Consider the following 25,039-nt stretch of genomic DNA (forward strand, 5'->3'; position numbering starts at 1 on the left):
CATGTCGGCAAAGAAATAATTTAAATGATGTGCACTTTGAAGTAATGGCGGCAAACAAGTGCTTCTCATGCAAATGGCTATTGCAATACCACACAGGATTATTGAAGTGTAGGAGTGGAGACCAGATGCATGAGCACACATGTGAAAATCAACTCTCCCCTTGAATTGCTGGAAATGAGAGATTGCAGCAATGAGAAAGGCCTTCAGTGGGTCTCATATGAATTAAATTTCTCCACTTTTTAGCCTTGTATAATTGAAGCTGGGATAATAACTATTAAGATCGATTCTTAAGACCGAAGTGTAATTTTTGTTGAAATAATACAGTATTTTCAATGGCATTTGCAGAATTAATTAATGCCTTTCATTCGGCATGTAATTTATTAGGAAAATATCCGGAGCGGACCAAGACATGTATGATCATAGAAAGCACACACTGCACACTGATCAGTTGCGTATGTATATTTTGTCAGCAATACACATACATCTTTTTTTTTCAATTGATAAAAAAGTTGTGAAATGAACTGGAAGAGACAATATAAATGTTTTTTTGTTGTTGTTGTTGCTGAGAAAATCAATTGATTTTGTTTGATAAGATGATAAATTCTCTGGTCAGACATTACAAATTACAGACAGCTTCTTACAATTAATATGTATAAATATATGTAGTAAGTATAGTGTGTACATATGTGTGTACATGTTTGGGGAAAAGCCATATTTTTTCTTGATTTGGCTCTCTATTTCTAATTAAACAATTATTGTCTGGTTAATGTGCAGGTAGAGTCTCCGCTTTTATTAAAGGGTATTTTAATTCAGTTTGGTTTTACCATAAAAATAATAATGCACTTTTTATACATAGCCAGACCACCCCCCGATTTCAGGGTGCCATACTGTTTGGCACAAATGGCTTCACGGGTGTTTCTGATTAGTCAGGTGTGTTCAATTGCTTCTGTAAGACAGCTTTCAGTATCTAGTCTTCATTCTAGGCTTTTGATTGCTTTTGGATTTTGTTATTGCTGTTTGTCAGCATAAGGACCAGAGTTGTGCCAATTAAAGTCAGGGAAGCCATTATGGGAAATATGAAAAAAACAGAGAAACAGGCCAAACCTTAGGCTTACCAAAATCAAACTTGTGAGCTCAGTAATCGCAAAGGGCCATATGCATGTTTGATTGCAAATCTAAAATTGTGGAGTACAGAGCCAAATAATTTTAAGAAAACATGTCTTTGTCCCAAACACTATGGAGCTCAGTGTGTGTATGTATATATATATATTCCTATGAGGGAATGGGAAATATGGAGAGAGAGAAAGAGGAAGAAAGAGGGAGAGGGAGAGAGAGGCAGAGAGAGAGATTACTAGTTGTCCTTCAGTGGGCAGGGTATTTGCCTAGCTTTGCTGTGCTTTGGGCTGGTGTTCCTGCACCTTGGGGTACCTTTTTGTTTGTGCTGTCTTTAAGGCAAACAATAATTAAGGGATGCTTGGAGCTCAACACAGCTGAGATGGTTGATGAGAAACAGAGATAATGCATAGTAATGTTTAGTGTAAAGTCCGATACAGTACATTTTTATCCTTACTGGATGTACATACTCTGTTCAGAGTTAAATTGATATTGCACATTTACTGTGCATAAAATTGCCAGTAGTAGGGGGTTTGTTTTTAAGACTGGCAGAAAATGCAGCCTGCTGAGTGTATTATGTTTTTACTGTGTTGCTCCAACTCACTTTGAAAGTGTGGCTTATACAGTATGACTTCATATGTTTCAGGGCTCAGTGTAAGAAGATAATTACACATTTTGTTGACAATATTTTGGACACAGACAAAGGTTGTGCAAGGGCTTTGTACATTGAAATAGATAGAAAAGTGACTAGAGCTGTTAATAAAAACTTTTCATTCTACACAGTGCATCGTCTTGAGTTCTTGCCACAAGGAGGTCCAGGAAGTTCCTTGTCTGTGCTGTTGCAGGAATGCAAAAAGATTTCCCAGATACATATCAGAGCAACGAGGACAAAATGGGCGCCCCCTTCTTCATCCACAAGGGCAAATGTAAACCTGCTGTTAATACAGATGTGCTCTATGTCACATACAAACAGAGAGGACACATCTTCCACACTGATGACTAAGGGCGGTGACCCTGAGCCAAAGCAGTGCAGCACAACCAGAAAACAGGACGTGTCGGCAATCAAAGCAACCTGAGCAGGACCAACATCCTTTCTGCAGAGTCTCAGAATGTCAGTCTTGGGTGTCAGTCACAGGTATTGACCTGTGCACCCCCCCCCCCTTCCCCACCATTTTCTTTGTTTCAATCCCAGCTCATCAGTCACTTTCCTAGAGCTGAAAAAATCCTCTGGAAAGTGTGGTGCGCATCCTTTGCATATGCTCACAGACATATAACCTTACACTCACACTCACGGTTTCGCAAATCCTTACCGCCTCCGGAAAAATGGTACCTTAGTCTTTTTGCTCCAGTTTCATCATCCATGGGGGTGGGGTGTGAGTTCTGCTCTGAGTTCTGAGCTCTAGTCCGGGCCCCTGCAGCAGCCTATACGTTAGTCTCCAGGCCGTTCATGTCAATGGAGCAGTGGTCTTTGTCCTTCTCCATCCTCCTGTGCGATGATGACGGCTTCTTCCTTTCCACCGGGCGTACCCCCTCCTCCAGCTGGATGAGCCGGGCCACGTCGGGCGGGATTTGATCCAGTCTCCCACCGGCAGCTGGGGGCTGGTAGCATCCATTCTTCTGGTAGGTCATCATCTGCTGGATGCTGATCATGGGCTTCGTCTCACAGATAAGCGGAATCTACAGAGATAAATGGTAGGAGTGGGACAGGATGGGGTGGGAGCTTAGCTCTTACTTAACTTTTTATTAACGTTTTATTTTTTACAGTGAGGCACTGATGCAGTTATGGTACTATCAATTTTGTCTATGCATTTACAGTCAGGTTATCACGATGATGCACATCCATGCAAAGTGTCCTCCAAGCCTCTAGAGGAAGCAATGTCCTGGCTGCACTTCTAAGAAACTAGGGGTCTTGTAATCTGGGAAATTTGGGCGCTCACCTCTTCTCCCTCCTTCACAAAGTCTTTTCTGCAGATGTGCGCCATGATGCCTGTGGCCAGAGCGTCCCCCATCACGTTCACCATGGTCCTGAACCTGTCCCTACACCATGGGCACATGAGAAGAGCCTATGTCAGCCTGGTCGATGTCACCACAGATTCTCTATAGCAACCAAATGGTTGGTTCTTGCATTCCTTCAATCCTTCCTTATTCAGATATTGTCAGTGGTAAGGAGTAAGACGTTTCCTGTGCTCCATTATGGCTTGTGGATATTCACTATGAGGACTGCCCAAGGAAGAGATTCCATGGCCACTTTTGTAGTCCATGTTAGTTTATGACTATTTATAGGATCACACTGGTTTGGAGCTACCATTCTGGTTCTTCTGGAGAACTTGAGATTGTTGCTGAACAGTCCTCACCTGCACTACCTGGTCATGTGATTTCAGGTCATAGAAAAAGCACCTGAATACACACCCTCTAATTTAAGCCAATGAGACATTCAGGCATTTTGTGATGGTAGGAAAATAGATATCCACTCTGTCTTTGCATTATGGTAAATGGTAAATGGTAAATGGACTGCATTTATATAGCGCTTTTATCCAAAACGCTTTACAATTGATGCCTCTCATTCGCCAGAGCAGTTAGAGGTTAGGGGTTAGGTGTCTTGCTCAAGGACACTTCGACATGCCCAGGGCGGGGTTTGAACCGGCAACCCTCCGACTGCCAGACAATCGGTCTTACCTCCTGAGGTATATTATATAACAAATATTCAACTAATGAGGAAAACAGGCGATGAACCACCCTGAGCATTTACTTACAGTGCCCAATCCACGGCAATAATAAGAGTGATGTCATCAGTGGGCAATCCAACAGATGTTAACACAATCACCATGGTAACCAGGCCAGCCTGTGGAATTCCTGCCGCACCGATACTGGCTGCAGTGGCTGTGATGCTGTCAATAATACAAAAAAAATCTGTTACTGAGAGAATGAGAACTCAGGATTTATCAGATATCAGTCAATACACCCAGTTGCCTCAAAGTAACATTTTTACCGTGACTTGTCTGTATGGGTACACATAGGCACTTAGTGTGGGTGCCAGTTGAGGGCTCAGTGTGATTTCCCATGGATTTACTCCATGTAGATGCCAATTAGCTTCTCAGTGTGGGTGCCTGTGAGGTGTTCAAGCGCTGCACTGCCTGAGATAGGAAGGAGGCAAACATACGTATGGAGGGCCAATGCTAACAGTATCAAAAGAAAAAAATATTGAAAACATAATTCTGCCATTACAGAGAGAGGCATATACTATAAAAGGGGTCATGTGGGATTTAAACAGAGCGGTTACTGAACCGACCTTTCCATCTTCGACGATGCTTCGGCTAGATGTTATTACACACTTTTGTGTCCTTCCAGAGCCATATTTTTACATAACTGCTTTTATAAAAAACTTATAAAAGATACATTTTTGTCCTGGTGAAAGCCCATTACCACTCACATTATTGCATCTCAGGATGATGTCATGGCAGTTTACTGTTTAAAAAGCAGAATGATTGAGGTCACAAGATTTGAATTCAGGAAACATTTACTGGATGACTCTTTTGTTGGACAGAACAATATGCAGAGAAGCCTACTTTGAAGGTTAAATATCACATGAGGTAGCTTCCACTTCAAATCAGTCAATATTTAATCATGTTATTTGGCAGTTTCATGAAGAAACCTTAGAGAAGTTAGAACACATTCATCCATAGGTATTACAAGAGTGTATGTCAAATGCAACCCTGTAATTGTGGGCCACTAATTAGTCGACATTCATGGATTTTGTGTTAAACACAAACAAGAACAGCCAGAAAGAAAAACAGTCTGATTGCATGACTGTTTTGTTCAAGTGTAACTAATGATGCATTGTTTTAAAACTGCCTCTTCTCTAGCCCAATTGAATTTACATTCATGAGTAAAATTTGCCTGTCTCGAACATGAAAACAACCTCACAAAAGGAGCATGTTCAGGAAATGCTGCAGAAAAAACGTCTAGAATGAGATCTATTTTACTTTATTTCCTTATTAGTCATTTTCAAACAACTCTTATGCAACATATAATAAGACACCACTGACACAATTACAGTTACATTCAGTAATACACAGTATAAAGCAAAACTGTGAGTTAACATAAAGAAGGCTTTATATGACAAACAGACAAACTTTGTTATCCCAACCCTAGGGCAGTAGGCAACAATAAATAAGCGTAAACACCTAGTTAGACGGGGCACTATTGACATCTTTGAGTTTAACATTTCTTCTTCTTAAAAAGGTCTCTGACAACTGTGATTTTTTCTTTCAGCTGACATGATATCAGTTACAATACACTATATTACCTGGACACCCCTTTGTCTGGGGCTGTCCAGGCGCCTTAGTTCTAACGAAGGCAAATCTTAATGCTACAGCATACAGTCACATTCTAGACAATTCTGTGCTTCTCCAACATTTTGGGGAAGGCCCTTTCCTGTTTCATCATGACAATGCCCCCAGGCACACAGCAAGGTCCATATCGAAATGGTTTTGTTGAGAACAGTGTGGAAGAACTTGACTGGCCTGCACAGCCCTGACCTTGACCCCATCCAACACTTTTGGGATCAATTGGAAAGCCAACTGCGAACCAGGCCTAATCGCCATAATCAGTGCCCAACCTCACTAATGCTCTTCAGGCTGAATGGAAGCAAATCCCTGCAGCAATGCTCCATCATCTAGTACAAAGCCTTCCCAGAAGAGTGGAGGCTATTATAGCAGCAAAGGTTGGACTAACTCCATATTAATGCAGATAATTTTGGATGAGATGTTGGATGTCAACCATCCACATACTTTTGGCCATGTATTGTACATGGCTTTAGCTGTCCTGTTTACCTGATGGTGATGATTTGCCCAAAGTCCAGCTCATAGTTGTTGACCTGAGCGATGAAAATGGCGGCCACTGCCTCGTAGAGTGCCGTTCCGTCCATGTTGATGGTGGCGCCAACAGGCAGGACAAAGCGAATGATGCGTCGGTCAATGTGGTTGTTTTCCAGCAGGCACTTGAAGGTGATAGGCAGCGTGGCTGAGCTGCAGGCAAAAAACAACAGGGACGCCCAACCCCACATACACATAATGTTACCATGACAACCTTGACTAGTTCAATCACCTACTTTGTTACTGTACACATCAGAATTCTGATAAAACAAACTCAGCTGAATGTTGTATTATTCCAGATGTCCTTGATGAACAGTACATTCTGTGTTCATTCGTGAGCAGTTTTTGATAAAAATACCTGACCTGGCCTTCGGGCCCAATCCCCTTTATAAAATCTTCTTGAATATTGCACATTCTTCAGAATCTCACTGTTATCAAAATGTGGTAAAATAGGTGGCATGTATGTTTTCAATATATGTGCATGTATCAACAGTACTTGCAAATAGAATAGAATTTTACACTAATGTAAATATGGATCGCTCATTTAATTTTTTAAACTTGGCTTTGGTAAACAATGTTGATTAGTTCTTCTAATGTTTGTGTACTATGGTTGGATAATATTTGAAGTTTCAATGTTAGCAAAATTCTGCGTGACTCAGAACTCTGATTAACAGTTTACAAGTTTTGATGATTTAATTGATTTAATTTGATTAAAAAGACTTGAAAATAGCAAAACCATGATTTTTGACAAGAACTTTTCCTTCAGAATTGAGTTTGGGCTTAGATAGGTTTCTGGACAACAGTATACCTGAAGTTTAATACCTAGTATAAGTGTAAGTCTGATTGGTCATAGCTTCGGAGGAGGTTTTTTTTTTGTGTTTCTCAAAAAAAATAAATAAATAAATAAATAAAATAAAATTTAATGGTGGAAAATCCTATATGGCAGAAGTTATGGGTCTTTTGGGAATAATAATAATAATAATAATCATAATAATAATAATAATAATAATAATAATTTTTAAAAGTGGTGTGAGGGGGTGGGGCCAGTACCTGGAGGAGGTGGCCAATGAGATGAGTAGGGCTTGCAGGATGCCACGGATGTAGACAATAGGGCTCTTCTTGGTAATGAAGAAGTACATGGCAGGCAGGATGAAGAGGCCATGCAGCACCAGGCCCAGCACCACAGTGATGGCGTAGAACCCCAGCTTCTTCCCCATGGAGGAGGGGTCATCCATCTCCAGGATCTTCCCTGCTACCAGAAACACGATGCCGAAAGGGAAGTACCTAGGGTGGGACAAACAGGGGGATGAGCTACTGCAATCCTGAGCCATCAATAGTCCTCAGCTGGTTGTAATCACCACCAAATCTGAGCAAGCTCTAACCATCTTTGCAAGCTGCCTCCATGCTGTTTGCTAACGGCATACTCTCCCTTTAGCAGAAAATCTGCTGCCTCTTCCTCACTGGTGGGGTATCTATCTCTACTTGCCGCTTCACTTTGCACTACAAGAAGTTGTAACCAACTGCTGTGTTAAAAAAAGAAAAGAAAAAAGAAAAGAAAAAATAGAAATCTGTTCCATTGTCCACTGGCTTTTGTTCGAGACAGTCAGAAGGTGAAGTAGCACATTTGAATCTTCCACCAAAGCACAAGCCATAAACCATATACACTAATGGGTCATATTATCTTTAAGATGCAAATATGGACTTGCCTGTTTATGGTTCAAGGTTTGGCAACAGCAGCAGATTTGCTACAATAGTGTTAGCTTGCTGTAAGCATTAGCTGCACAGTGCAGCGATTATATATATTTTTAAAACTCACCAGATAACAATGGCAACGATCTTCAAGACAGCCTCATTCAAACTCTGGCAAAAGTTGACCATGGCAGTTCCATTTGGTCCCATCCTCCCAAGCATTATCCCTGAGAATATGGACATGGAGCAAACTTTTTTCAGCAAACTTACTGAGAGTTATACTCAGGTCAACTCATTGAGGTCAAAACGCTGCCAGCACTGCTATTGCCAGTGAAAGATTATCCTCTCTACTGCCAGCTCTATGCTGCTTTATTTTAGGGTGTATAATATGTGGAACAGAGAGTGTACTGGCAGCCACTCAAGAGGCATAACTAGTGACTTGGTAAAATAGAGGAACTTTCCACTGATAGTGAGTGAGCATCTAGGCCCCATCCCATAAGACAGCCCTACCCATGGTGGCGGAGAAGATGACGATGCCCAGGACATTCATGCCTTCACTGGTGCCTGGCAGTGTGCGGAAGATGACGTCAGGCGGTGGGGTCAGGTCCAGGGAAAAGTTCTGGATATCGGAGCCATTGTCATCCTGAATACCGTAGATGAAGACGCGCCGGGTGGTGGGCTCCGTAAGATCCTGGCTGACGGTGGGCTTGGGCGACTTCATGATGGGGATGCTCCTTGTCCGATACTGTGTGAAGAATGTTAGCAAGCACAGAATGACCTTGTTAGATGGAGTTGCAGTACATTGTAGGTCTACGGAGCTGGACTAGAAATTTAGAGGTTAAAGATTCAACTCCAAGTTGAATCTTATATCTTATTATATCTTATAGCAAGGCTATTCTAGCCTTGTCCAAGCTGCTTAACCTAAATTGCTTTGTGAAAAAATTGAGCTGGAAGGATGTCATTGAGAAATAATCTCACCTGTTGAAAAGTGGCTTGGACCAAATTAGCGGGAAACATATTGCTGGAAGAGAAGAAAAAAATATGACTTTCACAGGAACAACTATCATTCAATTTTTGATTTTTACAAGAATATGGCATACCTGTAGTTATACCCAACAAACCAGGACGTGTTTCACACATCATACCAGCAATTATACCCAGTTAGCCAGGATGTATATCATATAGTGTACCATATCATTCTGGATCATACCGTATGTCCACTGTTACACCCAGTAACAAAGATACAAAGTACTGCTTTACACAGTGTGCCATCACTTACATCCAGCTAACTAGGGTGTGGGTGAGTGATGAGATTCTTGGGGAATAGAATGCTGGTCCAAGGACATTACTTAATTGACAAAATGTCAGGCAAGGCAGATTGTCCTGCTACAATGCTCTTCTTTAAAAGACTTCAGACTTCAATTTAGGTTCATTTGAATTAACCTGAAAATTTTAATCTGAGAAAACCGGAAAAATATAAGTGTACCAAACTGAAGCAAAATCTTTGGTTTATCCAATGAAGCATTTTTTCCAGGTTATTCTCCGACAGTTCCCATGGACACAGCTCTGTAAGATAACCTGTGTAATGTAAGCACTCCGAAATTCTAAATTTAATAGGTACCTAAAGAATTCTGGAGCTATTTCACAGACTCCAATGAGCCTCAGATTTAGGGCTAAATTAATTGAAATGCATGTTTTAGTCACAGTTCAGGGGTTAATCCGGTCCCACATATAGGAATACCCCTCTGAGGTATTTAGTCCATTGCACAATTTGTTCATTAGTTTCACAATGTTTGTTTAGAGCAAATCCAGAATATGGCTCTGGCACCCCTTTTCATTGGCTACAGATGACCTTTTGGCTCTTTTGTATCCTGAGCTTGGGTGTCAAGGAAACACTCTGCAGTAATGTCCAATTAGCTGGCAGCTTGATCGCACCTCCCCTTGCAATGGTGTTCAGTCAGGGGAGGGAATAGGAGCTTGCTCGTGCCATACATTTCAGGAGCAGGTGGGGGGAGGAAAGCAAGTCGTAACCAAAGCAAGCACCTTATCTGTGCTTTATAATTTGGCCTTTGACATAAGTGGTTACAGCAGTTAAGCCTCATTAACCTGTCTACCCAGCTGGGCAAAGCATTACGTTGAGGAGACACCAGAGAGCACGAGCCAAAATCAACAGCACACACACACACACACACACAATCCCAAACTTGCACGTGGATGCCTGCACGCACCTCTGCCACTCCTCTTCAGGTAGAAGGACAGTGAATAATAATATTCGGCACTTTTTAAAACTTGGCAAAGGAAAAGAGAAATATTTGCGCGATGTGGTTAGATAATTTTGCAGTCCTGCATCCGGGTACAACTTGCTTTCCTCTTTTAAAGCAAGGTCTTCAAATTTATTAACTTAGATTTAAAAGTTCATAAAAATATAAAAATGTGTAACACCCTCGATATGGGCATCTGCTTAAAAATAATTAAATAATAAAAATACTGTTTCCAGCCCAAACTCCAAGCAACATAAACTGAATTAAAGGTTGTGTTTTAAATATTGCTGGTATAATTGTAAGCACTTGGTAGAATTTCATCCTAACAGCGTGTATAATAAAGGAAAATGTTACATAGGATATTGTTTTTTTCCTGCTTACATTCAGAGAGCTGTCTGAAACAATAATACTACAAGAATACTAAAGCCCTAAAAAGATATTTTAACATTTAAAAAAAAAATGTTATATGCACTGTTTGTAAGATTTAAAAACAGCAAGCTAATAACACAGCCTAGAACTCTGACCTCAATGCTCCTAATTAAATCTGGGGATATAACACGCACAATGAAAGGAGGACCCAATGGAGATTTACTGTCAATCCTGAGCCCAGCTGCGCACAGGGGGAAAAGAACACAGCAACAGTGGGCGTGTGGCCCCTCACCTTGCCTGCACTTCCAGCTCACTGGCTGATGGTCCATTGCTGATTGTGGAACAGAGAGCAGAATGCAGACAGAAGATTGCTTTTTGTAAAGCAATGATCCTGCGAGCGTGACCATTTTTCAGGGGCCCCTATCTTTGTATGGGCGACCACATTTTGTTTGCTATACTGAACAACAAGGACAGTGACCAGCAGTTTGCTCCGTTATTATCAGGTCAACCTTCGTAGTTCTTTGCTCCAGGTTCAGAGTAGCACTTCCTGCTCCAGTGGACAGCGCCCACTCAAAAATAATTCACTTGATAATGCAGGAATGTTTATAAGACTGGAATAGTTGTTGGGTTTTGAGAAGAACATATTGATCATTAAAATGAAATTTTTTCATGTTGAATCTTGTTCAGCTTGACACAAGCCTGGACTAAATCATATAAAAGAAATATGATGACATAAAAATTCTAGCACTGAAACAAAGAAAGTGACAAAGCAAAAATGTACATATCAAACTGTGTGAAGAAAAGAACAGTCATTGGGAAGCATAGTACTGGAGTCTTGACCTATGTGCTGTTGAATGTACCCTACTGACCCACTGAGACCAAAAGATACTTCCTCCTCCCCTAGCAGGGGCTAATTCGAGGGAACTCACGCCTGTCCCTTGCACGCTAATGCACACTAAGCTAATGAACTTAGCTTATTTGCAGGTATTATGCACAGGCTTTGTTGAAACTTGTTAGAGGTACACTCTGTGAGACAGCAGTCATGGAATGTGGGTATATTTCATTTTCCAGCCGCACCCTCCAAAGACCACAGTGTGATACAGTGATAGATTCAATCCAACAAACATTAAACCCTTAAAGCCCAATGGCAAAGAAATTCACCAAGCTATAACCCATATACCATTTTGAAGTGTGGACTCTTCGCAGAGAAAACTACTACTAATAAGAAGACAGTTCCCACTCCCAAAGGTGGGCTGAAATTGAGACCTCAGGTTGATGATTACAATATTTTATCATCCAAAAAAGAACAAAACAAATGACTGTTAATCCTTCTCTACTGGGATTTATGCATACAAATTACCCCCTGAGCCAAAACAAATGAATTCACTCTTTGTACATAGGCTAGGAAAAGTTGATGTATTATTTTCCATCGAGCTGAATTAAAATGAGAATTTCTGTAAACGTAAATACAATTTCATACACAAAAAGTGGCTTCTCTAAATAAGCAACTTCTTACTTTAAGAAGAGTGAAAAAATGATCTCAAACAGATATTCCAGCGCTTGGTAAATCACCTGAAAGCCATCCCCTTCCTGGAAAAATCAACCCACTCTATGATCTACCCATCATGACTCTAGCCCTTGCTGGAAACCCTGTTATATATTTGTAACCCGTGTAGAAACTGGTTAAAGTTGGTTAGGAACGCACAGGGTTAAATTCTGGTCCCCAATGTGTTTTTTTTTTTCATAATCAGAGTGAAGTTCGGATGTCGCTGTCTCGTTTCCATCCGGGGAAGACTTAAATTTAAATACTGGTTAAGAATTTGTTTTTTTACCTCTGCGGGTACAAAGTCCCGTGAGGCAGGTGTTACATATTGTAGTCATCTGACAGCCTTATATTCTTAGAGATAATTTCTGTAGCTTTAGTTTATGGTGAAATTAGTTCATGGCTTCTAAAATGATCGTTGAGATATTCTATTGCATTACCAGCAACTTGCAGAAGGGAAGTTTGCAGAACACGTGAAGTCCAGCTTTGCACAGACACCATCTATTTTTTTATAAGGGCTTTCTTCATCAGTGTATGCCTACAAAAGCCAAATGGCAAGCAAGTATAAGAGGAAGACTCAGAAGGAAGTATTGAAGAAATTAGAGAGTGACAGGAGCGACGGTGGCAGATTTTCTACTTGGTAGAAGCAGCAGGGTAGGAAGACGACTTGGATCCTCCTTAGGACTTGTGACTCTAAACTGTTCATATTAGCTGTTCACGTATTTTACAATTAGTTGTGTAATATAATTTAATTTGTATTAGTATTTCAGTCATCTTCTAGGTTTTAGGCTCACAAAGTAGGTCATTATTGCAGTTATGCTCAGTTTGTTTATTTGGCTTCTGTATGCGCCAGCCATAAATAGGTGCTTTATGGAGCTAATGTGTGTGATGAAGATAAATCACTGCAATAGCGATAAAGGACTCTATTATCGTAAATTGTTTGTGATTTGATGATGTCACCTTGTTGTGACCTCCATGACGCAGTGAGCTATGCCAATGGGAGCGATCTCCTGGCAGGTTTTTGCCATACTGGACAGGTCTAAGGTGAGAGGTCAGACTACACACAGTCCAATCAACTGTGGAGATCACTGCCTACTGACATAGGCATACTGTGTGTGCGTGTGTGTGTGTGAGCATGCGCGTGTGCACATGCACGTGCATGTCCCTGCATGTGACAACAAGACAAGACAAGTTGCAGTTAGAGAAAGACATGAACTGCCTCACTTCGCACTTCCCTGTGAAATCACTTTTATCACCCCTTCAATGTATCACCCTTGATAGAATTAGCTTCTGGAAGTGGAAGATGGCTGAGAAAAAAGATATTCACTTGTTCCAATTTGGAGAGGATTCTGCCATTTGGAGAGGTTTTGGGGTCACTTGGGCCCACCTTCGGTGAAACACATTAAATTTCACTGCTTTGTCAGTTGACTCCAAATTTTTTTCTTGGTGTTGTAGACGTCCTAGGGTACAATTGGAAAAAGAAATCTGGTTTTGTCCAACATCAGAAAAAAGTTATATCTACTGATAACCGAAGAATTAACCATTCAATTGTTATTGGGTTACAGTATTCCATACAATTAGTTAATAACTTGGCACATGTTTGGTGGTATTCTGACGTGTTGAATGATGATTAAGAAGTTCAAGTTTTTAGCAAATGCCATACACAAAGTCATGTAGCGTAGTGCATGTGTATGTAATCAAATAAAACCAACCAAACAAAATTAATTACCTTCTTAATTTGTTTTTATTAGATTACCAGAATGCTAGAAAGTTGCAATGATATTCTTTTCTTACTGTTTGATATCATGAGCACACTCTTTTTGCTCCAAAATATTATTCATTTACCAAATTACCCGATGAAAGCACCATGTGCTGAAATGTTGCTGAAGGCTTGGTGAGTAAAATAATTTCTGGAGCAAAAAGAGACTTTCTTTTTCTCGTTAATAATTTGACCGCCGTCAGTCAGCACCTTCTGAAGTCACTGGGTGTGTGCCTTCTCATTTTACATTTGCCTCTGCTTGATATATTCATTGGGCTATGGAGAACAGGAAACTTAATTTAGCACGCTTGAAAAACTACGACCCAAACTGAGCATTCAGCATGAAAAAGCAATAATTTTACAGAGCTGCCTGACCAATAAATCACAAGCCTGGCAAGATTCACTGGCATTCACTGGCAAGAAACTTTTTTCCATTGCTGTATCTCAGTACAGAAAGAAAAGTAGTCTCTTTGGAGAAAAGCCACCAGAGTAACCCATAGGATCTGAATAAATTGCATATGTCCTGAACAGCGTAAGTGCATTTGATTGAATCTGGCCCGGTGTGTAAAATCACTGTCAGAGTGATTACCATGGAAAATAATGCACACTGTTTTTGCCACTGTATGTGAATATAAAGTCTGTCTATTCTAGTGTATAAATTAAGAACTTGATATTGTATACCACTGTATTGTACGAGGGGGGGGGGGGGGGGCTGTACAGTACACCACAGTGTGAGAAGTTCATTTTGCCTCTTGTGTGACTGCGCAGAGCATCAACCTGCCCACGACTGATGGGGATGAAGAGCAATACTCCTCACAGACTGTACCAGCCCGAACCAAACTGCGGGAACTAGGGAATAGGCTTGCCAATAATAAGCCCTTGACTGGCCACCAGCTTTCCCTTGACAACAGCTGGTGAGCAAAACAAGGGACAGGGACTATAAGCCATCTTGCACGTTATGCAATTTTCCCCATTAAAACCCTGTTGTATTCAAATCCTGAGACCTGATTGGTGGAAGCAGAATGGCATAGAGGATGCATGACACAAAAAGGTGTACAGAAAGCATGTGAAAAATAGTGCACTCCTTTATTCCATTCCCATCTTAGAAATAGAATAATGCAAATTTAGCACTTTTTTGTACATACAGACACTACGTGTACATTTTAAGCATGTCGCATAACTAATGCATCACTAATGCAAAATGATATACATAGAACAATTTACATGCATTATCTCTATATTAAATACTCCAGCAGTGAGGATACAAGCACTAGCTCTCCCCCAAAGCTCAAGCTTCCAGAAGTTCCTTCTACCCGAGATGGAGGAGTATGCTTTTTGCACAGCTGCCAGAGCCTGACCAACCAGGGGAGGCGCTCTTGTGTGATGAGATGGGAAATACCCTGCAGATTGCCGTATCAATTATGCTTGACTATTGAGGGCTGGTGGCCACACTCAGCAACAGCACAACAGGAATTAGTTTCAAGACTGAAGGGTGAATCGCTACACTAATACTGATGTTTGAGACCCACCAATCAAATGACCAACACTTTCATCTTCTGCATGGCACCCAGGACAGTAAATGCGCAGACAAACTTTAAAAAAAGCTTTCATTTTTTGTTGGTAGGTGAGTTTACTGATCACAGAAAAGGCATTTGCCAAACTGTGTTTGCAAAAAGACAAAACAAGCACAACTAAAGCAACTAAAGCAAATGCTATGGCTTAAAGTTCTACCACTGAAACAAAGTGAAGGCATTTACTTGACCTACAATTACTTGCAATATCTTGTAGTAGAATTAAGAATTAAGAATTAAGCAATAGAACCAAATTTAACCATGTGAAGAGCAAAACCAAACATTCGCTAAGCATAATCCTAGAGTTCTGACCCACATACTGGTGAACCTGCCCTACTGACCCACTGAGACAAAAGATCATGTCCCCCAGCCTTGGCAGGGGCTAATTTAGTGGGACTCACCCCTGTCCCTTGCATGCTAATTAGCTTAGCTTATTTGAAGAGGCACTATATACAGACTTGGTTGAAAATTGTTACAGCTAACGGTGCTTTAGACCCACAAGCACTGCCGATCACTGCCAAACTGTTTTTTAAATTCTTCTTTTTAAAATTTGCATGTTCTCTATTACTATGTTGTGCACAACAAACACTTTCTGTCATGAATCAACTTAACTTAAGCAGATGTTGATTGCAAATCTTGGCCCAAATTAAGATTTGGTCTTAAGCTCTCTGTAATGTCTGTGGAAACCCTTTCTGGATACCACCAGAGCTCAGGGGTGTCAGAGTCCAGACCTGCAGGCAGCAATGTCTGAAAGCTTTAGGTGAGATTAGGTCACTGATTGGCTAAAAAAGGCCATGTACCTTTTACCGAAAGTGTAAACTGGAAAAACCTGCAGACACTTCGGCCCTCCAGGACTTGACCTTGATACCCCATGCCATAGCCAATCTGCTGCCCTGCAGGGCTGCAAGTCACAGTAATTGCTAGCAGTTTGGTTTCATTGTCAGACTGTGAGGTTCCTGCACACGATGGAACCCAGCATCTCCGCAGCACAAGCCAGCAGGCAGGCTCGAGCACCGTCTTTGTGAAAGGCGTATAGCTGCCAGAGCATGAGGGTGTTTGAGGTCACATGGGAGGCTCAATGATGAGGCTACGTCTTGGACGCTCCGATGCTTCTGACGTGTAAAAGGGGCGGGGCTTACCGAATGAGGTCGAGCAGGGCGTCAGCCGAGCTCATGATTGGCTTGCTGCTGTCCTCCGAGTCCTCTTTCTGCGCAGCTCCGCCTGGGTGGATGATGGACACCATCACGATGCCCACCACCACCGCCACAAAGGTGGTCCACAGGTAGTATGAGATGGTCATGATGCCCAGCCGGCTCGAGCACTTGGCATCCAGAGCAGCTAGCCCCGACATCAAACTGCAAATAAATGCCAGAAACACTTTGGTCAGGTCGTATTTATACAACTATGTATGTCAATTTATGCCGTCAGCAGTGTTTTCAGAAAGCATTGTCAACACACACTGTACCTGACCCCTTATAAGTTTCTACTTATTAATTAGTTTACTTTTTGTGGCGTAGTAGTACAGTATTTACAGAGCTGGTAGTGAAAATGTAATAATTATGTGTGATGCCTCAAAAATAAATGTTTAAAATGAAAGGTTATGATCAGCAACATCATCATCATAACACATCTGGGACCTCACAGTGCATCAAATAGACAATTAAGATGTCACAATAAAAAATGAGTAAGATAAAATAGGTGTCTCTCACAATGGACATTTGAATTGTGGAATATATACCAGCAACAGACAGAAGCCTTTCGAAGACCAAATATTGATTCTGTACATGACCCAGTGCGAGAAAAGAGATAGGTCTCGAGGCATGGCTGTTTACCATCTGCCTGGAGGACACAGGAAATAGGAAATGTCACACTGACCTCAATCCAATCAGTGGTCTCAATCCAATCAACACTCCTCCGTAGCCTGTTCATTGCAGTGTACGCTAAATTCAATGAACTGTGTTTGTGAAATCGCCATTAAAAACGAGTGTTTATCAGAATTCAGCAAGCACCAAAATAAACTTTGACCCTGTTTGTCAAGAAATAAAAATTTTTGTTTGCAAAAATGGGTTTGCAAAGAGAAAAACATTTTTCTATAAATAGTAGAACAGACAAAGGACTGGACTGACTGCGTGCACTCCAAAGACACCAGATACAAAAGGCAGCAGAGAAAGCTTGGCTGTATGAAAGGCCATAATTTCCAGGGGAAATTACAGGTGAACACGACTCACAAGGCAAACTTTAACATTAAAAAAAACATTATGGGCGTTAGCGTTTGCTTTTGAGAGTGAATTTCCAACGGCAAGAGAGGTTACTTCGGTCTCTTGCTACTTTACCCACAAAACATTTGGCCAACCACCAAGCATTTCAAAAAACAAAGAAACCAAAGTGGCCTGGGACCCTGACCGGCCTGAGATTTTCTCCCAGTGGTGCCTACATACCCAAGCACTCATCTGATTGTCACGCTGTACACATGTCCTGATCTCTGAAAGTGAGCTCTGTGGGTAATCTCCCCACAGCCAGTTATGATACAGTGCTGGGATTTGGCATTCATTAAGAAAACATCCACTCCTTATTTAATCTGGCTTCCACCAATTCCAGTGCTTCAGCATATGGCCTGTCATAGCCAGTCAGTCAATGGCAGCCGGCCCCTACCACTTCAGCACATCTCAAATGCATATAAAGCATTCACCTCTTGCATCTCCATAAGGACAACATAGATAATAAGAGAAAATTGCAATATCTAAGGTGCTACCAAATTACATAATCTAAAAACAGTTTTTAAATCCCATGCTGTTACTGTTGAATGATCTTTTGTGGCATTTGAACATGATCGAATCAGGTATAAAACACATAAAAGCATGACATAGGCTACAATAGTCTGATTAATTACTCCTTGTGGCATAAAACGTAATAACTCTTCCTTCACGGCCATGAATGGCCCTGGAGAATTTTACATTGTGTGATTTACAATGTACGTGGCATAAAATTAACACTGTAATACAAAGAAACAAAATGATTAAATGGGACAATCCTGAAACAATATCAAGATCAAGGTACATTTTCTGCATTTGACTGATATAAAGAAAATTTTGTTATACAAATCTGTCACACATTTCAGATAGCAATAGGGTCCATCACAACACAATTACTGGCAACAAATGATGCAAGCCTTTTTGTTATTGTTATTTGCTAATTCGGTGCTTCAATGCAGAGAGAATGGCTCAATGAAAAGTAACCAAGCAGTGCAAATACTGCACATACAGAGCTGTGAAAAGCATTTGTCCCCTTCCTGATTTCCTCTATTATTGCATATTTGTCTCGCAGGATGGTTTCTGATCTTTAGACAAAATGTAATATTATACAATGGGAAATTAAGTGGTGTTGATGACTTTTGATGACTTCATTAAATAAATGAAATAATAATTTTAAAAATGTGTTTTTTGTTTACTCAGGTTTTCTTTGTCAAATATTACAAATGGGAAAGGCGGCAAATACTTTTTCACGGCACGGTACTAAGCTATAATTAATGTGCATGGGGAAATATATCACATCAATTGTGTGATTACTCCGAATTAAGCATTAAAATTAATTGTGATAAATTACCTTTTAATTTCCATAAATTCCCATAATTTTTGAGCAAGAAAATTGGGCACAACATTAAGAACAGGCACATTATGCAAACAAAAATTGACCTCCTGCAAATATTTGGCTGTGTAACTGAATGAAATGCATAATACATGCTCTGTAGCCTCAGGTTGGACTGCCTAAAAACAGGCTCCATCCTCCATGCAAGACAGATGTGGTGTATTAACTAAATACAGGATCCGTTCTCTATCCCCAGTGGTGCTCTGAGCTCTCTGTCACCATGGCTTCTTCACAGGGATCAGAAGGCCAGTGCCTGTGGTAGCAAGGAGGTCATTGCAGCTTAGCGGAATTACAGCCTGATCTTCAGTCAAACATACGCACAGCAGACTTCACACCACTTATCACATGAGTCACCAAAGAGCCCAGGCCCAGACAGGAATGCTTTCTGTGGAAGCCTGAGAGAGAATCTCGGTACAGACCCAGAACTTTCTCAGTGGACAACCGACAGGGAGTCCTAGCCCAGACAGGAACTTCCTGTAGATTCCTCAGAGACCGCCTGGTAATGTAAACAAGTAGTAAACAGGTAGCGGTCAAAGGGTTGGATGACACCTCAGCAATTATACTGTGTAGTCTGTAAGTATGTGAACGGAACTGGTTATTTTGTTCTGTACTCAAACACACTGAATTTGAAATGAAATGAATATGAGGTCCTATTTGAGTCAGTGAATCTGCAGCAGAAGTGGTTCTCTCTCAGTTCACTGTTTGTTAATGTAAACTTTTAGAGGGGAAAAAAAAACAAACAACAGACGAGCTGGAAAAGCATGTTCAGATCATCCAGTCAAATCACTAAGCAATGATTTGTTCCAGGCTGTTTGATGGCAGGTTGAATATGCAAAACTTTTCTGTGAGCCGCATACTCTGAGCTCTACTTCCTATCAGATCTGCAGTTTGAGTAAACCTCGCAGTTTGCACTCTCCATGAGTGCCAGAACCCCATCCACATTCACCCCCACCAACTGCACCAAAACATCACGTCCACCAGCCGAGCCAGAGCATCACCTTCCCCAGCACAACATCAACATTTGATCGATTTGATGGATGTGCTGTCAAGTTGAATGTTATATGTAGCAAATTTGGCAAAAAAGCGGAGTATACTGAAGAGGTGGAATAATTTGAATGGTTGAATTTGTTGAATAGTTTGTACATGTTCATTTGGATAGGATGCGACTACTTCCTGCTGCAGTGTTACAAGCTTTAAGTGTTAATTAGCTCAATTCTGTACTTTTAGTTGTATATCCGTATTGTTACGGCTGGCTCGACTGGCCGCAACAAACAAAGTCCAGATGCATCTAAAACACGACAGAAACTGATCTAAAAACAAACCCAGACATGTATTAATCTAAATAACAAACAAAAACACACAAAGTTCACAAAACAAAAGCTCTCCACACAAATCACAAACCCCAAAAGAAAACCTCCACAAATCACAAGACCCAAAAGAAAATCTCCCCTGCCTCATACTACTGGGCTTATATATTGGGCCATAGGCAGGTGGAGGCAATCAGCCAATTAGGTAATTAAGCAACTACCTCCACCTGCACTACCCAGGCAAGCAGAGGCAGGGGACGTAACACCCCCACCCTTAAGACAAAAAAAAGACAAACTAAAAGGTCTTTTTTTTTTTTTCTTCAAATTACTATACAAAACAAAAAAAATAAATACCAAATGTCCACAAATTGTCCAGAGGAATCTGCCACCGTAGGGAAGTGTGTGTCTGCGCGCAGCCTCCTCGCCGCCGCAGGGACCTGTGTGTCTGCGCGCGTCGTCCTCGACGCCGCAGGGACCTGTGTGTCTGCGCGCGTCGTCCTCGACGCCGCAGGGACCTGTGTGTCTGCGCGCGTCGCACTCGACGCCGCAGGGACCTGTGTGTCTGCGCGCGTCGCACTCGACGCCGCAGGGACCTGTGTGTCTGCGCGCGTCGCACTCGACGCCGCAGGGACCTGTGTGTCTGCGCGCGTCGCACTCGACGCCGCAGGGACCTGTGTGTCTGCGCGCGTCGCACTCGACGCCGCAGGGAAGTGTGTGTCTGCGCGCGTCGTCCTCGACGCCGCAGGGAAGTGTGTGTCTGCGCCCATCGTCCTCGACGCCGCAGGGAAGTGTGTGTCTGCGCGCGTCGTCCTCGACGCCGCAGGGAAGTGTGTGTCTGCGCGCGTCGTCCTCGACGCCGCAGGGAAGTGTGTGTCTGCGCGCGTCGTCCTCGACGCCGCAGGGAACTGTGTCTGCGCGCAGCCTCCTCGCCGCCGCAGGGAAGTGTGATGGCAGATCCCGGACGAGCCCCCATTTTGTTACGGCTGGCTCGACTGGCCGCAACAAACAAAGTCCGGATGGATCACAACACGACAGAAACTGATCTAAAAACAAACCCAGACATGTATTAATCTAAATAACAAACAAAAACACACAAAGTTCACAAAACAAAAGCTCTCCACACAAATCACAAACCCCAAAAGAAAACCTCCACAAATCACAAGACCCAAAAGAAAATCTCCCCTGCCTCATACTACTGGGCTTATATATTGGGCCATAGGCAGGTGGAGGCAATCAGCCAATTAGGTAATTAAGCAACTACCTCCACCTGCACTACCCAGGCAAGCAGAGGCAGGGGACGTAACACGTATTTATGTACTTAGCATTATAAGTTGCATAAGAGCATCGGCTAAATGATTATAATGTAAGTGAATGTAAGCGCTGTGTGCATCTGGAGCTCTCTTCTCTGATTAAAGTGCTATTAAGGCTTGTCAAAGCTGAAAAGGAATTCAAATTCATGTATTCTGATGGCATTCAATCTTTACTGATATTATGGCAATGTTTTCCAATACACATGTTTTCAAAATGTACTGTACGGTATGTAACTTCATTTCAGACAAAATGTGCGCACCACTCAGTTCAGAAGGGTGGGTTTCTGAGAAGCGTAACATATTATTTTCAGGACAGCAGCATACACGCTGTGTCACTTGTACATACTGTGCTATACTAGAGTTGCTATATGTCTACCAGGTCTCCCTGATGGTGAAATGAGCTTACCTCAGTAATCAGTGCAGAATAGGTGCTGCACTGGCCATTTTCCTACACAGACTGACTGACCTCTTTCGACTGCACCTCGACTCCTCCATCCCAAGCCCTAAAACCTGATTATGTGTAAATTATTTTCCTGCTTTCTTGTTTTGTTTTTGTTTGTATAAAGGACTTTCGTGTTCAGTAGGGCAGTTGAGTCGACACTTCTTGTTCTTGTTGCATCTTTTGGGACAATACTTTCCCCCTCAAGGGAATTACTGGACTTCAATCTTTGCACTTGTGCTTGCATTGTAAGCTTCCCAAGGTAAGAGAGTCTGTTAACTGGCATAATGAAATGTAATGTAAAACCCCCCAAAGCATTTGACAGAAGTTTAAAAAGCAGATTTACTATTTTCAGGTAGAGGGAAGCCCTGGTGCAGAAATGAACTGAACCGATAATAGTGCCTGAATCCTTCACTGCAAATGCTCAGGGAGAACAGGCTGACATGCAGATGTGCTTAGCGTCCCTCGCTAAGCAGCCTGCTAGCATATGGCCATCTTCCCCTGGTCTTCTGTCAAATTACTTCTCTGCTTGCTGGTCTGTTGCCTGCCTGCTGGACCTCATCCAGTCTCCCTTCTTCCACAATCCCACAATTCCACAATCCCAACCTGCTTTCCCTCCTTAAATACTTTCTCACCTCTTTGTGGTTTCCTGTATGCATCATCTGAAAAAATAGATAAATAAACAATTCTTCTGCCTTCTGTTTTGCAAAACACTGACCTTTCTTTACTTTTTTATCTCTAAAACTTCTTACACATTTATGAAAGGTTAAATATAGGCTGCTCTCTGAGGACACCCTATCCAGTCTGGTCTCAAGACTGGAAACCAGCATACCTGTGTACAATCTTCCTTTTCAACAACACTGCAAAAACATTGGAAAACACTAAATTCCTCTGTCTAAGCCAGTGGGATTGAGATCGTCAGCCTCAAACAGGTTTTCTCAGCTACTTTCCATTCTCACATTCATTTAAATTCATTCATTATGTTTATCCGGAAGACCATTTTTCCAGAGTAATTGACTAATTAAATAGTCGCACTCTGTAGAAAAACAAAATTAAAGCTTAGAGCTAGTAATAGTATAGTAAAAAAAAAACACTAGCCTGTGAGTGATAAATAGTGAATAGTGTCCTTATTTACATGCACTCAGCTAAAATGACAAATTAGCTCTTGTTCTGTGCTCACCTCCTAATATTCTCTTTTTATGCAAAATCATGCAGATCTATTATTTTTGCTTCAGGCCTTTTCACCAGTTCCTGTGTACTTTTATTGCCACTGTTTCCTACTATTGTTATGTTCAAGAAACTCAACTCTCAACTTCTTGTCTTTCTCCTGTTCCTTTCTGGTCTGCCCATTACCACACATTTTTCTCAGAGCTCTGCACAGAAGTCAACCCATTATCTTAACCTGCTCAAATACACAGAACATTTTCCCAAAGCTTCAAATAATATTCAATTATTAAATTAAATTTATATTAAAACTATAGACCCAGTGGTCATATCATGAGAACTGAAGTTTAAAGGTTGCAGAATTGTTCATCAAATATAGTCTAGATTATTTTTGTGATTTTTGTTTGTTAAAGCATATCTCTTGTAGTCAACACCAGTCATTTGTTGATGAAGCTAAATTCAAGACACATTCCCCAGACTGCAGTCAAGCTCTTTGTAAAATCTGAAGATGATTCAACAAAGAATTAATTAACTAGAAGGACTTTAGTGGATGGAGACAGGCTGTACCCTAAGTAGGTGCATGATGTCATCACAGTACAAAGAAAGCCAGGGGGTAACTCATGGTAGTCTCCAAAATATTAGCCAAAAAACAAATAAAAATCTATAAAAGCATTTGTATTCTTATTAACTGTTACAGCAGAGCTGGTTTATAAATGAATGAACACAGACCTATTGATTTAATCAGAACTATTTGTTTGCTGTACAACACCTCTTGCAGTGTGCACTGTTGGAAATCTTTGATGGAGGCCTTCAGAAATATTACAATAAAAAACCTCTGATGGCCGTAAATAAAACTGTCTTGAAAAATATGAAAAGTCAACAAATGAAACCAATAAAATACAGTGATTTTTAATAAAATAACGTGCACATTCCTGGGGCTGATTGGTCAGGGCTAACAAATTCCTCAGGTTGATTGGACAGGGCAAGCACGTTGCTTCTGTAGATTGGACAGCTGCAGATACAAGATAAGTCCTGTTTCAGACACAGAGGATGGGGCTACAGTTTGATATCAACTCAGTCACTGCATCATCAATTCTCAGCCACTGTGACCTCAATCCGAGTTGTTGTATACCAACAGGCCCGTTTAGCTGTCAGGAAAAAGAGTTCTGAGCCAAAGCAATTACGCTAAAACACACCGCGAGTGTTCACTGCATGCTCTGCAGCATCCTAGCTTTGCATGTCAGAGTAGAACATGAGAAACCCATCCAAGTTTACCAGGAAAACCAAGAAAATTAACAGCACGAGGAAAGAAAAATACTGTATTTTTGTTTGGTGTGTATAACTGAGTTTGTGAGCTCTAGTTTTGTGCAAACTTCCATTAGACTGCTTAATTCAGTATTTTGTGCACTGGATGAATCAGATCAGCAAGCTTGTATTTACATATTATTATTATTATTATTATTATTATTATTATTATTATTATTATTATTATTCTTATTATAACATTATATTCCGTTTAATTCTGTTGGCACGTACCTATGACTACACAGGTCATGAGGCAGAATAAATAGTTTTATTTAAATAGGAGGTATACAGGCAATGTGTCTTCAACTGGTGCAAGAGTCAATTGGAAGGGTAGTAATCTGAATGGGTAAAAGCAGGGTAGATGCACAAGTGAGTGTATCCATTTAGGAGAAGCCCCTATACAAAATCCTCCACCATGTAATCAATACTGAGGCAGGGAGGGAGAACAAGCTAGTTTCCTTTCCTTGATCAAACAGCAGCTTCGCAGGTCACATCAAAGTGGTACCTGCCACTGTACACTGTCACTAGTTTCTGAGTTCTGGCGTCCTTTGATCTTGTGAAAAGAAAAATACAGTGCGATGCGCCGAGGCAAAGAATAAAAATCCATTAACGTTCTTACATGGAAATCTGTGAACGTGCAACCTGCTGAGCCATATATAATAGTATCACAGGCAAGTATGCTATCTAATG

The 25,039-nt window shown here is 41.3% G+C and overlaps 1 protein-coding gene across 1 annotated transcript in view; it reads right to left on the reverse strand.

The window, feature by feature from the left end:
• Positions 1–371: 371 nt before the first annotated feature.
• slc1a7a (solute carrier family 1 member 7a) overlaps positions 372–25,039 on the reverse strand; it is a 37,740-nt gene continuing 13,072 nt past the window's right edge. The window contains exons 3-11 of the mRNA XM_064338427.1: positions 16,319–16,534; positions 8,655–8,697; positions 8,187–8,421; positions 7,804–7,903; positions 7,038–7,271; positions 5,946–6,140; positions 3,867–4,001; positions 3,051–3,150; positions 372–2,790 (exon numbers count right to left, since the gene is read on the reverse strand). Of these exons, the coding sequence (XP_064194497.1) occupies positions 2,536–2,790; positions 3,051–3,150; positions 3,867–4,001; positions 5,946–6,140; positions 7,038–7,271; positions 7,804–7,903; positions 8,187–8,421; positions 8,655–8,697; positions 16,319–16,534 (1,513 nt within the window). The 3' untranslated portion in view covers positions 372–2,535. The remainder of the gene's footprint in view (positions 2,791–3,050; positions 3,151–3,866; positions 4,002–5,945; positions 6,141–7,037; positions 7,272–7,803; positions 7,904–8,186; positions 8,422–8,654; positions 8,698–16,318; positions 16,535–25,039) is intronic.

Source organism: Anguilla rostrata, chromosome 6 (assembly GCF_018555375.3).
Source record: "Anguilla rostrata isolate EN2019 chromosome 6, ASM1855537v3, whole genome shotgun sequence".
Lineage (NCBI taxonomy): Eukaryota > Metazoa > Chordata > Actinopteri > Anguilliformes > Anguillidae > Anguilla > Anguilla rostrata.